Source organism: Lepidochelys olivacea, assembly GCF_965140295.1.
Source record: "Lepidochelys olivacea isolate rLepOli2 genome assembly, chromosome: 6".
In the NCBI taxonomy this organism is placed as follows: Eukaryota; Metazoa; Chordata; order Testudines; family Cheloniidae; genus Lepidochelys; species Lepidochelys olivacea.
In genome coordinates, this window is record NC_140416.1 from 27,239,544 (window position 1) to 27,256,692 (window position 17,149).

Sequence of the window (17,149 nt, forward strand, 5' to 3'; positions counted from 1 at the left end):
CAAAAAAGGACAGATTATAATGTTCTGTTGGTAATTGATGGTTATTTGTTGATTCTTCTATTACTAGGCCAAAACTCATAAAAGTAATACATGCTTGTAATTGTTAAAATTGAATAATTTGTTTTATTGTATAACAAATATTTTAACAGTGTCTGCTGCAACTTACAGCTTCTTAAATTGTGTCTTTTATGGAAAGAGATAATTAGTAAATAAATTGACTTTTCTACTGAAATACTATTTCAAAAATATTAACAAGCTATATTGTCTTTTGAAGGAAGTTTACATGGCATAAATGTGTTGCAATTAAAACCTTGATCTTTTGAGGGTTGTAATTTGGTTTACATGAAACTGCTTTTTTCACATATGGAAAGTTAATATGCATGTTCGCATGAAACACTTTTGCATCTTAAAAAATGTTATTGGACAGATTACCTTATTTTCCGCCTTTAACTCCCTCCATAAAATGCACTTCTTTTGTGATTCCTTCCAATGCTGATCTCTGTGACAATCCCCTTTGTGTTGGAACACAGTGTTATCCCCTATATTGTAACTGGGTAAGGTAGCAACAAATCCTGCTCTTCTTACTTGTGTGAGTACTCCCAACAGGACTGCCTGCATGGTAATGCGAAACAGGATTTGGCCTTTAATTTGCAAGTAATTCACGGCGGAGACCTTGAGATGAATTCTGCCTTCATTTACACCCAAATAACTCTTGGTAAATCAGTGGGATTGCATTACTGTAAATATGGTCATTAATTGGTACCTTATTATGTGTTTGTAAAGCACTGTTTATGCCTAAAGCAACCTCTATTAATAAAATATTGATTATTGGCCTGATACTGAGAGGTAATAACAAATTTTGAAAGAGAAAGTAATCAAGGACATAGAGATGAATGGTAATTGGGATAAAATACAACATGGTTTTGCAAAAGGTAGATTGTGCGAGACCAGCCTGATCTCTTTCATTGAGAAGGTAACTGATTTTTTACACAAAGGAAATGCAATAGATCTAAGCTACCTAGATTTCAGGGAAGCATTTGATACAGTTCCACACGAGAAGTTATTAGTTAAATTGGAGAAGGTGGGGATTAATATGAGAATTGAAAGGTGGATAAAGAACTGGTTAAAGGGGAGACTACAAAGGGTCATACTGAATGGTGAACGGTCAGGCTGGAGGGAGGTTACTAGTGGAGTTCCTCAAGGATCAGTCTTGGGACCAATCTTATTTAACATTTTTATTACTCACCTTGGAACAGAAAGTGGGAGTCTGCTAATAAAATTTATGGCTGACACAAAGTTGGGAGGAATTGCCAGTACAGAGGAAGACCAGAATATCATACAAGATGATCTATATGACCCTGTAAACTTGAGTAATAGAAATGGGATGAAATGTAATAGTGCAAAGGGCAAGGTCATGCATTTAGGGATTAATAACAAGAATTTTTGCTGTAAGCTAGGGATGTATCAATTGGAATTGACAGAGGAGGAGAAAGACCTAGGTGTATCAGTTGATGGCAGGATGACTATGAGCCATCAATGTGGTGCTGCTATGAAACAGGCTAATGCAGTCCTAGAATGCCTCAGGTGAGATATTTTGAGTAGAGACGGGGAAGTGTTAGTACCATTATACAAGGCACTGGTGAGACCTCATCTGGAATATTGTGTATAGTTCTGGTCTCTCATGTTTCAGAAGGATGAATTCAAACCGGAACAGGTACAGAGAAGGGCTACTAGGATTATCCGAGGAATGGAAAACTTGTCTTATGAAAGGAGACTCAAAGAGCTTGGCTTGTTTAGCCTAAACAAAAGAAGGCTGAGAGGAGATATGATTGCTATCTATAAATATATAGAGGGATAAATACCACGGAGGGAGAAGAATTATTTAAGCTCAGTACCAATGTGGACACAAGAACAAATGGATATAAGCTGGCCATCAGGAAGTTTAGACTTGAAATTAGATGAAGGTTTCTAACCATCAGAGGAGTGAAGTTCTGGAACAGCCTTCCAAGGGAAGCAGTGGGGGCAAAAGACGTATCTGGCTTCAAGACTAAGCTTGATAAATTTATGGAGCGGATGATATGATGAGACTGCCTACAGTGGCATGTAGCTGATCTGTGAAATTAGATCATGCCTACAATGGCATGTAGCTATTAGAAAATGTTCCCAACGGTCAGTGATGGGACACTAGATGGGAAGGGTTCTGGATTACTATAGAGAATTCTTTACCAGGTGTCTGGCTGGTGGGTCTTCCTACATGCTCAGTGTCCAAATGATCACCATATTTGGGGTTGGGAAGGAATTTTCCCCTACATCAGATTGGCAGAGACCCTGTTTTTCGTTTGCTTTCCTCTGCAGCATGGGGCACAAGTTACTTGCAGGTTTAAATTAGTGTAAACTGTTGTAAATGGTGGATCTGTAACTTGAAGTCTTTAAAGCATGATTTGAGGACTTCAGTAACTCAGCCAGAGGTTATGGGTCTATCACAGGAGTGAATGGGGGAAATTCTGTGGCATACAATAGGCAGATCAGTCTAGATGATCATGATAGTGCCTTTTCACTCATCTCCCATTGAGTTCAGTGGGAACAAAGAGTGCTGAGCACTCCCATGAGGTACTAAGATCCCGATTTATCAAGACGCTTAACAAGTGTCTAACTTTAAGCAGCTTCATTTAAGTCAGTGGGACTACTTACATGCTTAAAGTTAGGTACATGCTTAAATACCTTGCTGAACTGGGGCCCAAGTGCTTCTTGGGACTAGGCCCTGTAATTGTAATGGAAGTTAATCATACGCACTGTTGAGAATAGATCCCACAAAGTTTAATGGAGATTCCACTGCCATTATAAACAAAGAAAGGGAGAAGGAAGTATTCAGCTATATATAAAGTTCTCTCACTGAGAATTTATAAACCTTGAATAGATGTTCTTAGAGGAGGAAGACTCCAGATTGTGACACCAATCATATGAGTTACCCATTCCCTGTCTTAAAATCACCTTTTACAATTTATTTTTGGAAGGTAAAATTCTGTAAGTTCTATTAAGGGACTTAAAAATAGCTTTTGATTTAACTGAGGATTATGTTATGCTCCGTGTTAAATTTTTCAGCGAAAGTAAGGTCTGATCCTGGAGGACTTGTTGAGGCCAGATTCTCACTACATCTTCAGTGCAGTAACTTCAGTGAGAGTTTTGCCTGAATAAGGCCTGCTGGACTGAGCTGAAGGTTTGGATTGCAATATGACCTTCAGAATTTAAATGCCAATCTTCTAATTGTTGCGTAGCTTACGGGAAAAAATGCTGATTCTGTGAACATCAGAAATCTAGAATTGTTTTATGAATTCCATGAAGACATTATATGAATAACTTCTGCATTGACATGAGTAAAAAAAATGTGTTTGTGATGAACACAGTGAGCCAAATTTCCAAAAACAGTCTCTAAATCTTCAACTATATTTTGAATGCGCAATCATTTTCAAATACAAAAGATAAAAATTTGTACATGGAGTGGCAATCTATCTTTGTAAATTGGCATGCATATATTCTGAACCAAGTTCTGCTCTCATTTAGATCCTTGTAAATCCACAGTAACTCTATAGTTAACCTCAATGGAGTTACACGGGATTTACGTTGAAGTAGATGAAAGACCATTTGGCCTCAAGTTCATTGCCCTTTGAAAATCTGGTTCAAACAGATCAGGTAGGATGGTTTTGAAGAGCTAAAGGAGACACTTCCTAATCTATAAAGTTGTATTAAGTATTTATTTTCCTTTTTAATAGACTCATCTTGCATGGAAAAGCTACTTTCTAAAGACTGGAAGGAGAAAATGGAAAGACTAAATACAAGTGAACTCCTTGGAGAAATTAAAGGTATAATATATTAAATATTTAAACGTTGACATAATATTTTAGTCACTGAATGGAAGAAAATTTACATTTAATGCATAACCAATCATTGATCCACATTCAAAACTCCCACCGACTTTAATAGGACTATGGGCATGGAATGATACAAAGTTCAGGTGTTCTATTCTGTTCTCTCTAGCGTTCAAGTATATAATGGAAATAAAATGAATAAATTAACATCTGTTTTTCTTTGAAACTCTTTCCAACCAACTCAACCTATTTATTTAGAACGACAGGTATATTTGAAAAACAAAGACTTTTTTATGCTTAAAACTTAGTTACAAGCAGGGTTAAGAATATTTCCCTCTCATTTCAATTTTATTACAAACTTTAAATGTATCATATTAGTTCTCTTACATCGGTTAAATATCTCAATCTCCGGATACCAAAAGAAAAAGGCAAAAGCATCCCATTGCAAAAGGATGTGGGTTAGGAGTAATTCCCAAAGAATGTATTTTTGTATAGGTAGTATGTGGGGGACTCTTATCGACTGTGGTGGGATGTCACACTGTGCTTATTTTTTTTAACCCTGTGCTTCAAATGTCCAATTTGAAGAATGCTAGTTTTTTTTTACAATTGAATTATCCTTAGAGTTGAAAGAGAGACCCTGGGTGAAATTCTGTCACCACTGAAGTTGATTGGAGTTTTGCCGTGTGTATAGCCTGTGATTCCAGCAGGTCCCAAAAAATTTGTGGCACTTGGGATCTAATCAGTGTGGGAGGCTGTGCTAATAAAAAAATAATTTGAAGAGCATTCAGTGACAGGATCCTTAAGGTGCTTCTCTCCCTGCCCTTTGGTTCTTCCATGGGGTTTTCTCTTGGAAGGAAATTCAGGCTATTATTGTTTGGATTGGAAAGAGAACTTTTCTTTCCACTGTGAGCTTAGATATTTTACACTATTTATGACATGTATTGAACAGATTTATTTCTGTTGATTGCTATGGTCTTATTAAATCACAACTATAAATACATGGGAACAAGGATTTGTTTGTCATACTGATGATGTCCTTACTAATGTTAAAACAAAAAGAAAGACTATCTGAAGAAAATCGATGCTTGTGATTTTGCATTTCCATCAAAAAATGTTCTGAAATATGATGCATTTACTATAGATATAAACAAGATGAAGGTTGGCCTTCTTAATAAATAATTTATAATCACTTCTGTCAGCTGATACCATGTCAAAACCTAATTGTTTTATATGTTTCCTCTGATTGGATTTCTCCTGTATAGCTATGACACTGCAAAGTATTAGGTAGGAAAGTATTGATGACTGAAATAAGACACACAGTTTTACCAAAATATGCTATGCCTGCCTGCAATAAACAAAAGGCATCAAAAACTGGTAATTCGAAATGCTAATCTATTTAAAACCATGTTGTCTGCTGATAACATGGAAAGTGTTGGACATTAATTGCACAAAATACGACTACCCAAATCTCTGAATAGAAGCTCCTTGAATGCCATTAGTGAATCAGAATTAAAACAGGCTGGGTCTCTGGCAATGATGGATAACATATTCCTTATTATTTTACATGGGTGGTTTTTTCGGCATATAAAGCCTTTTGATGTACTTCCGAGTGTCATTCAGTTTTTGGTTGGGACATTTAAAGTTTGACTTCTTATAAGGTCTGTTTCCACTGAAGAGTTGACACAGGCTCTTATTAAGGTATTGTCCTCAAACCCTGTTCTGTCCACCCACACGCTCCCTGAGTTTGGTCATGCTTTCATCCCAGCATAGCTGGCTTGTCTAGGACTGTAAGCTAAAACCCAAGAGAGGCTTTCACTTGGGTTGGTAACCCATCCGCTTTGCAGTGAAAATGCAAGTTAAACCATCTGAGTGCTGATACCTTCCCACAGCTCCTGCTATGTGCCCAGAAAGACAGAGAAGTTCTTCCACAATTCGGTGACACACACAGGTGTGTCAGCACCAGTGAGGACACAGTAACCTGGGTATGGCTTTGCAGAATGACTACTCTGGCTGCTCAGACCTGGATGCCAATTGCCCAAGTTAACTTTGCAGCGAAGACATACCCATAGGGTCTTTTTCTGCTTCATTCTTGTAGTACTCAGTTTTTACTTTGGCCCTCTGGTTAACTGGTTGTGTGCACATTATAAAAATTTAAATGTAAGTGATATCCAGTTTGGAGCCCCTTTTTGCTGCCCAAATGGTGTAAAGCAGCCTTAATATAAATGAGAATTAAGTCCCGAGTGTCTTATTTCTGCCTCAAGGAGAGTTTTAGATTATTACATGTGTTTTAGCCTGTGGTGTTAGCATAGCCAAAGGTAAGAACAAGAAGCCAATTTTGCGTAATGTGAAGTGAGATTTAGCCATGTGCCCCCCTCCCATTGAAACTTTGTTCTTCTCTCCCACTGAGGCCCTGAGTTGGCCAGAAGTGTTTGTTAGAGAATGATACCCCTCCAGAATAGTGAGCCCCTAATCTAGGGAGCCAGTTTTTATTCTCCCTGCAGTGCCAATTAATCCCTGGGCTGGCCCTGCTTGATGGCAGGGTGCTCTGGTACTACTCTTTTCACATCATTTCAAACTTCCCTCTGATGAGTTGAGGTAGACATTACTTCTCAGAAGCCAGCCAACAGCTATGTCTTTGCTGACTAGATGGGTCGCTGGAGAGTGGTATGAACTGCTTCTGTCCTCATAGGGTTGATTGCACTTTAATAGAGCCTTTACTCTAGTGGTCACTAAATGGTTTACAAACATTAATGAAGCCTCATAAGACCGCTGTGAGGAAGGGAAACTTTAGTATTAGTGAGTAAACCATAGTAATGAAAGATGAAGTGACGTGCCCAAAGCCAACAATGAGTCAATAGCAGAGTCAGGGATAGAACCCAGGGATCCTGCTTCAACCCTTAGTAAATCCTTAGAGCTCCTTGCTCTAACCACAGATGACTTTTTCCATAATGGTCCTTATCTCTACAGTGTTCCCAGCTACTGTCAGCTGACATCCATTCGGGCTATTGGGAGTCACACATCTAAATCCTTGCTACTGGAATTGCATTTGAAACATACTCCCTTTTCCCAAAAAGAGACAGGGAAAAGTTCAGTGAGAATGCACAGGGATACACAGAAGACTACAGCTGTAATGGTGAGCACTTCTATAGTGCTTTGAAATCTATGGAGTAATTATCACCATTACACAGAAAGGGAAACTGAGGTACAGAAAGAGGCAGTGTCTTGCCTCAAAATAGATCAGTGGCAGAGCTGGAACAAGAACTCAGATCTGTTGATTCCCAGTCCAGTGCTCTTTCCACTGTCTCCAAGGTGGTAACTTATAGGTTTCTTTAAAAATATGTAGCTTGGGGTCATAATGATGTATTAACATGGTTTAGCACTTGTGGGCCTTAAGAAGTGTGTTCTGAGAGGATACTAATGAAGAGAGTGAGGACTGGGTGCATCGGGGGTAAAGAAGACATTCTAGGCATAGGGGAGCGTGAAATAAGACAGGAAAATGAGAGTGTAAGAAGTAAATAAAAGAAGTGAGGTAGTCTAAATTAACCAGGCATACTTTAAATTGTTTTGGGAATGTTCAAAGCTCTAGATTTCCATGACCATGGGTTCATTTTCCCAGGGTTGAAGGGATTTCAGGTCGGGTGATTGCCACTGCATACTGAAGATGCTAAGAACTACTTTTGAAAACTTAGTCCTGTACTTGGTTGCAATTAATTCTAAGTCAGGGCATTTTAACTGGTTGATATTTTTGGTATTTGTGCAGCTGCTTCCTTCTTTTATATTACTGAGAGTTCAACATGAAGCGATGCAGTTAAAAAAATAAAATGTTAGGTCATTAGCAAAAAAATCTTGATTATCAGAAACAGAGGTGTGGTCCAGTGAGGAGCAGCTCTTTGCACTGACTGTTACTGGGAGTTGTTTACTTTAAATAGAAGGCGTTGTTCTTGTTAAGGATAACCTGAGCACATACTCTCCCTCTGTGACTGCACAAGTGCCCTTCCATTCAAACCCTGTGGGAAGGAGCTTCAATTAGGCAGGGCATGTGCTCATCTACCCCTCGACCCCCCCCCGCAAAATGCATCAAAACTATTTGTACTAATAGGGCAAACCCTTTCTGTGCACGTGTGTGAAACACACAGATGATAAAAAAGAAGAAGAAATAATTGTGTGATAGAGACAAAATAAATAAAATTGTGTTTTCTTGCCTTACTTTATATACGTATAATTAATTACAGTAGTGTTTTTTTAATCAAGGTCTGATTAGAAACTATGTCCATTTGTTAACAGAATACAAAGCATCCTGTCTAGGTAGCAGACAGTGAAATATTTTTTTATTTTCCATAAGTGGAATTGTTCACGTTCCCAGTTACTCCTGTGTACTGTACTTGATGTGTGAAACCACTTATTCTACATCTTTTTAATTAGAATTTTAGTTATTGATAAAGGGTCAGATTCTCCTCTGAGTTCCAGCAGAACAATCCCATTGATTTCAGTGGGGTTGCGTGGGTACAACTGAGAGGAGTATTTGGCAAAATACTTTGTAGCTACTTCATAGTGGTTAAATAAGTCTTCATGATCATTTGATATGTTTATAACTGAAACACGCAGGGCAGATTTTAAAAGTCCATGAAATAGATGAACTGAGCAAAATGATCTGCTTACCTGGAAAAAAAAACCCCTCACATTTGCATGTGCAAATTGCATGTCCAACAGCCCAAGCTGTATATGCAGATGTTTTGAATAAACAAAGTGGGTTCAGATTCAGCTCTTACTTTACCAAGGTTTGGATGCAAGGGATTCAACCCCCAAAGTATGCTTTATTGTTGCTTAGGCTTCTAGTTTTTCTTTACTGACCACAACTAGACAGAGTAGCATCATTTATCACTGTAAAGAGTCTGTTTTAAGTTTTCTGTTTCTGTTCCAAACATAAATCTCTGGAATAGTCTTACATGCATCATGCAGTTGTCTATTGAAATAGCCTGCAATGGTCTTTTTCAGCATGCAGGGTCTTTGAAGATCAAATAAAGGCCAGTCTTTAAGTTACTTAAGCAATGACATTATTGCAAAAGGGTCAGAATTGTTCTAGCAATCTTATATATGAGTGACTCCTGGGTTAACTGTGTTACAAGTTAGTGCTATGGCTTCCATTGCCAGCATTTATAACCTGAACTATCTATATTTATAGGCATTGTGACTTAAATGTCACATGCTGGCTTTGTACAGTATACTCTATTTTTAGGATGGACAGTGACTGATGCCCATAGATTTATCCAATACTGAAGTCTATTTGCACTGTATGTTTCTCTCGCTTGTATGTAGCCCTTTTATATCCTATACGCTTTATCAAATCAGTCACCAGTGGAGCCTTATTGACTCCCAAATATAAGCTGTTGTTTCACATAGCATTTATTAATAAAATGGTCTGGAAATGGTTGGATCAGAGGGAGGCATGTCCCTGTTTCCTGTGGAGACTTTAAGTTTAATAAGGGAAACCCCCTTCACTCATTTTCTCAGTATTAGATACACTGAATATATTGTAAGAGCTTCTTCATGTAGGTGACTGGCGTTGTTCATTGAATAGATGGAAAAAGCTACATTTTCTGTGTATATTAGCTGGAGGAAGAGAACAATGAGGCACAACCGTGAGCATTTTGTGATTATCAATTACACATTTATGGAACGGGCTCAGAGCCAGCTCTTCGTGAATGAGTCTGTGTGAACATTACGAATACTATGCGGTTACAAGAATAATAGGTTAGATTCTTTTCAGTAACAGGTAGGAAATTGTTATTTGCGTGAATTTAGTAGAAAATCTCCTTTCTCTTTTAGTGCAGTTGATAAAACAATGCTTAAATATAGAAACACAGATAAATTTTCAGGGGCTTGGGTTACACAATACAGAATGTAGAAGATCATTTCGTGTAAAATAAGGCTCCTGATACTATCATGTTACCTTACTTTCCAGTTTGTCCTGGGTTTTTAGTAATTATTTCTCAATTATTATTGTATAAGATCCTCTTTTGCAAACAATAAGTGTTTACAGCAGCTGGCTTTATAAATATAAATATAAATAAATAAATAAATATTTATAAAAAGACATTATAGGTCTTATATCACAGAAGCACCCATAGGTTTTTAATTATGCCACTTTGTATTGCTGTAGACATTTCAAAGCTCCCCTTTGTGCTCTCTATTATAAACATCTTTTATTTCTTTTGAAGTCTACATGATATACATACTAGCAATTAAAAACCCAGCTCAGGGTTGGAGACACAAGGTCTTCGTAATTAAAACTCAAACAAAAGCTACAAGCGAAAAACCTACTCTATGATTAAGGTCTGAAGTGTTATGATACATTAGAATCTATGTTAACTGCTAGGATTTAAAAAATCAATACACAGGAAAAGAGATCAGTTGGTTCCAATTAGTGAAATCAATGAAAACATTCCCTTCCTCCTCCCCAACAACCTCCCAAAAACACCTTAAGTTAGTAACTGGTCCTGATTAGAAATATACCACAGGCTGTAAAGTTTTCTGGTAATATATTTATTACAGTGACCCAATGAAATAATGTTAAACTTTATCTTGTACCGATCTAAATCTTAAGTATACTTTGATTTTACCACTTCTTTAGACATAGTCATTTTGCATGGTGTGTCACAGTAACTGCCTTTCTGGGCCTAAACTGATGTTATATTATATCTTAACATTATGTACATGTTGTAATATTTCACAAGTAAATCCAAAATTTACTACTTAGATAGTTTTTATTTTGGGTATGCTTGGTAAAGAATAAGGTAAATTGACTCCAAAATAAAGAGTAGAGTGCACAATAGTTGCATTTACTGTGTCCTGTTTTATCTTTTTTTTTCTTTTTTATCATTAAGGTACACTTGTATAATTAGTAAGGCCAAAGGAGTTGATTCTGATCTCTCTTAAATTGGTGGAAATCCATATATACTCATGCAATACCTTAATTTTTGTTGATACATGATAATTATGGCCCTGATCCTGCAATTAATTGTGCACACGTTTAGCTACACACTGTGGGTAGTTCCATTGACAGCAGTGGCACTGTTAAGTGTATCCATACTTCTTTGCAAGACTGGGGACATCATTTACAACAAAGAAAATTCACACATTTTTGCTTCTCTGACCATTAGGACACGGAATCGTGTTTCAACAGCACTTATCACAATCACACCAGCTTCTAATATTAAAATGTCAAGTCTATTAATATGTATATTTCTTAAGACTTTACAACTATAAATTACATTGTAATAAACCTTTCATGTAAGTCAAGTTATACACATCTAGATTGACTAACCCATTTTATAAATAAGTCAGTGTATTTACACACATACAGTGGTGCTGGAGTACACAGTGCAACAATATGTTTTTACCTACGTAGGCCCCATTCATACAGTGTGAAGGGTGCCTACTGTGGCCGTATGGAGCCCCATTCAAGTCAAGGCTATGTGTTAAGACTTCAGTGCCAACCAGTAATGAAAAAATCTTTAAAAAAGCTGTACAATTATTAGAAAAATAAAATATATTATCATCTCCTGGAACATAATGCATTTTTCAGTAATAGAAATAGTAACAAGAACACCTGTAGCATTAGAAAACTTCGTTTCAAGTGCCAGTAAGCAGGTTTGAAAGTAACTTTGAAAAAGTATAAGTAAGTTTTATTTCCTTCTCTCCCCCCCCCCCCCCCGCCGAGTGGTTTGCAATTTACTTTAGTCAGCAGTTTTCTGATTTTTTTGTTTGATATTTTAATATTCCTAAAATTGATATCTATTCATTTTAATAACTGACATCTCCAAATGAGCAACATTGTCATTTAAGTCAGAGAGAGTTTTGCTTCATTGAGGACTGTGGAACTTGGACCTTAAGGTCTACTTTTGCTGAAGTCAGTGGCAGAGCTGCTTTTGACTCAGGCCCCTGCCCTGCAAACCCTGGTGCACATACTTTACACACAGAAGAACTTCCACTGAAGTCAAGTCCAGAAGGGAGACCTCTATGTGTGAGTGTTCTGCAAGGGGTCCTAGCATGCATCAACACTGCAGGTCAGTGGCTGAGCCAGCTAGGATACATTTATATGGCAAAACTGAGCCCCACAGCAGTGATTCTCAGAGCCTGGGTCTACATCCTTGGACTTGCGGGGCTCATGCTATGGCGCTAAAAACAGCAGTGTAGATGTTGTGGTTCAGGCTGGAGCTTGAGCTCTGGAACATCTACACTGCTGTTTTTAGTACTGTAGTGTGAGCCCAAGTCTGTAGACCCGGGGTCTGTGACTCGCTGCTGCAGGTTTCTGTTTGCTATGTAGACGTACACTGAGACTGGTCTCCTGACCCCCAATCTATTCATTTATCCACTGCCACCCCACAAAGTGAATTTTAAATATTTTAGAATCGGTTTATTGTATGGGTTTACAAAATTTTATGTGAATTGCTTTGTAAATTTATCCATCCAACATCCCATGTCTTTCAGGTAAATCATTATTCCACCCCACCCCCATACCAATGGGTTACATTTTCAAAAGAACCAATGTCACTTTGCCTAAGTCGCATTGATTCATACCTATATGTTACTTACACTTGTAAATTAACAGAATTGTACACACACATGTTACTGTACCAAAGGACTTGTCTAAATGAAATAACTAAGAAAGAACTGAAATGAGCTAGGTGCGTACATGTATTACTAATGAACTCATAGTGTGTGTCAACCAGTATTGAGACAGAGATGTTTAACTGAAATCCAACAGAGTCACTCTGGATTTACACTAATGCAACAGGAATTAGAAACTGACACTTTAGCTCTCACACTGAAGTTTTATTTGTCGTTACCATTTTATCCGGTTTCTTTTTGTTAAGTTCCTTTTTTCTTTTAAAATGTTGTTAATTTCACCCATACATCCTGATCTTTGTCTTGACAAATACTTAAATTAAAAGTTTTTATATAAGTCACTTGTGACCCTAATTGAAATCAATGGAGTTCCTCCAGATTTGCACCAAGTAAGAATGGAATTTGGTCATGTGTTGAAAATGGTAATATAAATAGTGGAAACCTGTATTTATATCTTCTCCTTCATACTGAATAACTTTAAACAAATCTGTTTTATTAAGGGCCTGATTCATGTCCGGTTGAAGTCAATAGGTGTCTGTTCATTAGTTTTGGTGAGAGTTGAATTAGACTCTAGAAACATTTGAAAAGAGATTTCACTTACTCTGTTTGGCAGGATGGTAGCAAGGGCCTGCTGATGTTAGACAGGAGAAGCTTGTCTCAATTTCGTTTAGTATGTGTCACCAGCACTTTGCTTAATGTGCATTTGCATATTGTAATACATGTTTGAATTTGATCATAAAGGTACTCCGTTGTTATACAGCAAGAGTAAACTGAAATCTTCCCCTATGGCTTTTTAAAATGGGTTGCCCTGTAGTTCGCAGTAATGAGAGAGGCTAGCATGCTCGTATTTAGAATGAACCCTCATGCCTATTGAGATTTGTTTGAATAGGTTTCCATCACAACAGGTGCACAATTGTTTTATGAGTAAAATATTATCAGCCTTCTGAATTAGCCAGGGCAAAGTGCAAGTTGGCTTATTAAATAATCAAACCCAATACTTAAAAATGTACTTGATTTCCACAGGAATTTTAAGTTGCTAAGTCCCAGTCTATCACACAGATTTTTCAGTGATTGTTTGCAGCATGCAAGTAGCAGCTTGCAGCATAACCAGTTTGGTGTGTTTTACATAATTCATCATAAATTATACAAGACAAAACCGCTAAAAAAGCATATAATAATAGGTTTTACTTCTAGTCTAACATTTTTAATCTACCAGTGAAGGTATACTGTACATTAAATCAGAAAAAAGTGGGCCTGTAGTGGAAAATAGTTTGAAAGTGTTCTGCATTCAATTAGGAGGCACATCAGTTTAGAAATATAAAACGCAGTGTTGTTTTTTTAAATAATTCAGTTTATGTGAGGGAGTGGGGGGAGAGGGAGAGAGAAAATCCTCTGAATCTGAAGTGCAGCTTACAGTGTGGAGCCCACATATGCCACCGGTTATTGAATAGTTTAGTAAACACAGTGACTCAGAGACCCAAGATGTAGATAAAATCTGAAACAGTAGGCTTACCAAGAACAAGCCTTCACCATGAATTGAAAGTGTAACAGTGCAGCTGTCAGACACCAATTACATGCAGGTAACTGTTTATTTTCATATCTGAATCTGTTTGTCAATCAAAGAATGCAATGAATCAGGAGATGGGATCTCAAATACAAAACCACAAAGTCAGAGACAGCATCTGGAAGAACTCCAAGCCACAAAAATTAGGGAAGGAGCACAGAGGGAACAAAAACTGTAAATGCTTGCATAGATTCTGCCTCCATATACATTGAATTTAAATAATTGTGTTGATGCATCAGTAATAATAATGGCTGATAAAAATTATAGTCCTTATTTTGGGCAGCAGTATGTTTTAGTAGAAGTGAAATTAAATGTAATTTATATTAATTAGGGATAATATGAACAGTATACAAGTGGTTGACATTTCTGACATTTTTAAAGCATACTACATAGATGAAGATGCTTCTTTTACATTTGTTTTGACTTTGAAATACTGGAGATTGATAAGTGCCCCATATGTGTTCTGTGCACAAAAAGATCACAGTTCTAACCTCGCAGGTTTGAAGGTTATTTATAGGCAAGTTTCACTATACTTTGAAATTCATTTACAGGGGTTTATAGTTTATTTAACTGTTTACAAGGAAACTTAAGTTTTCTCTGGGCCCTGGAATGCATTCTGACTAACGGTACTAAACCAACTTCCACTGTTAAAAATGCAGCTGCTGTACTCAAATTGCAGGATTTCAAAAGACAGTGCAATACACAGAAAGGTTTTTACTCAGGTTTGTACAGCCAGAGTTTTACTAAGTGAGGAAAAGCCTACAGGGACTTTCAGGTTTTGATTGGTAACATACAGGGGCACAAACTGACGTTTATTAAGAAAGGTAAAGAAAATGAAATAGGCATAACTGTTCTGTGGTTTGCTTGAAACATAGAATTTCAGATCCATTAAGAATCAGAGTTCCTTTTAACTTCTAATGAAAGAGCTTCTCTTTATCTTTGGTGCCTAAACATGATGCCAGTTAGGCATTTGCCTAACACATAACTGTGATTCCCCAACAGCCACAGGTTGACTGTAGATATCTCTGCATATCGTATCATAAATTTAGGGTTCCCTCTACTTATTGTATTTGCAAATTTATTGTATCAGCCTTATTACCTATTATTTTTTGTCTCCGGTGGTGAGCAGCTATCTACATTGTAACTGCAATGTCTAATATATAAAAAAAGTGGGCCTGATTTTTCAGCGGTGCTTAGCACTTGCAGCTCCCACACTTACCAAGGGTCACCCGTCTGGAATGACAGCCACACAATTTCCCTGGCTGTCACTCTTTCTCACTGATTCTCGGTGAAATGTCACTCACAAGCAGGGCTGCTGATAGTGAGCAAGGTTTCCCTTTTGGCTTCTCTTCCCACTTACTATTCCTGGCTTTTGAGCAGGTGGCCAGTGCTTCCTCCTACTTCCTCTCCCTTTCCCAGTACCTCCTTTGCTGGCTACCTTGCTCCCAGTCCCACTTTGTCTGTCAAGGCAGCAGAGTGAGGCAGGAATAGGTGATCTGCACTGCTGTGAGGCCCTGGACAGCAGCACATTTCACCTTCAGGACACAGTTGTAGTGTGAGAAACGGGACCAGAGTGACTACAAAGAAATTCAAGGACAGAAAGGACTGAGGGGGGAGACTGCTCTGTTTAGGAAAAAGGGCCATTGGGAAAAGGTGAAAGAGAAAGAAGAAGGTGGCAGCAAAGAGAGAGACAGTGATAACAAAAAAAGAAACGAATGGGAGAGAAATTGGAACTGAGAGAGGGAAGGAAACTTTGCAGGGGCAAACAGGGGAAGGATGGCCTTATGGCTAATACACAGGATATGGGGGAGGTGTATGCCAGGACTCCTGGGTTCAGTTCCCAGCTCTGCCACTGACTAGCCGTGTGACCTTAGGAAAATCACATAATCTCCCTATACCTCATCTTTACCAATCTGTAAAATGGTGTTAATAATATTTACCTACCTGTCAGATAGGTGAAATTACTTTGTCATGTTGAGATGGAAGTACCATAATTAACATAAGATTATCAAACAGTGGGAGACAGGTTGAATCAGAAAAAGTTTGGTCACTTTAACGTGCTTTAATCTTTGAGCTACACAAGAATTGGTAGAGTGGTAAATAATAACAAGGACAGGCCAGTTCTACAGAGCAAACTGGGCCATATGTTGACAAATTGGAAAGGCTTCATTCACAAAGACCTACAAGAACGATTCAAGATCTGGAAAACCTGCCTAACAGTGATAGACAAAAGAAGTTCAATCTATTTCATTTATCTAAGAGAAGGTCTAAGCGGTGACTTGATCAAAATCTATAAATACCTACATGGGAAGATCATTTCAGATAGCACAGGCCTCTTTCATTTAGCAAATAAAGGCATAACAAAATCTTCAGCTGGAAGCTGAAGCTAGACATATTTAAACAAGAGATAAAACACACAATTTTAACAGTGAGGTTAAGTAACCTCGGCACCAACATACCTAAATATGTGGTGTATTCTTTATTACTTAAAGTCTCTAAATCTTGACTGGATATCTTTCTAAAAGAGATGCTATAGCTCATCCAGAAGCTTTGGACTGGATGCAGGAATTTCTTGGTGAAATTTTCTGGCCTGTGTTATGCAAGGAGTCAAACTAGAAGATCACAGTGGTCCTTTCTGGTCTTAAAATCTATGAATAGGGCTGGCCAGGAAAAAAAGACTTCCAGGAAAACATTTCAAGGTTTTGGAAATATTTTCATCCAAAATCACGACAAAAATCCAAAATGTGAAGTTTTTAGTGGAACTGGGGGTCTGCAATGTCTTGTTTGGGAAACACCAAAATGTTCCCTCAGCAGAAGCATTTTGGTGTTGCCAGAATGAAATATGCTCCCTAATTGCCCATGCTCCCCAGGAACCTGGAAATCCCAGGAACTCTGGAAGGCAGGTGGGTGAGCTAACCGGAGACTAGGCAAACTGCAGAATATTTAGATTTTGACAAATAGGCATTTTCTGACACCATCCTTCCCCCCCACTCCCAAAAAAGTTCTGTCAGAAAATTCCTGACCAGCTGTATCTACGAACCTACTTAAACTTGGTAGCTATTAACTGCCGTTGACTCCAGCTGTAGTCGTG

The 17,149-nt window shown here is 37.9% G+C and overlaps 1 protein-coding gene across 1 annotated transcript in view; it reads left to right on the forward strand.

Moving 5' to 3' along the window:
• SOX6 (SRY-box transcription factor 6) overlaps positions 1-17,149 on the forward strand; it is a 294,444-nt gene that overhangs the window by 91,565 nt on the left and 185,730 nt on the right. The window contains exon 5 of the mRNA XM_084631143.1: positions 3,771-3,860. Within this exon, the coding sequence (XP_084487269.1) occupies positions 3,771-3,860 (90 nt within the window). The remainder of the gene's footprint in view (positions 1-3,770; positions 3,861-17,149) is intronic.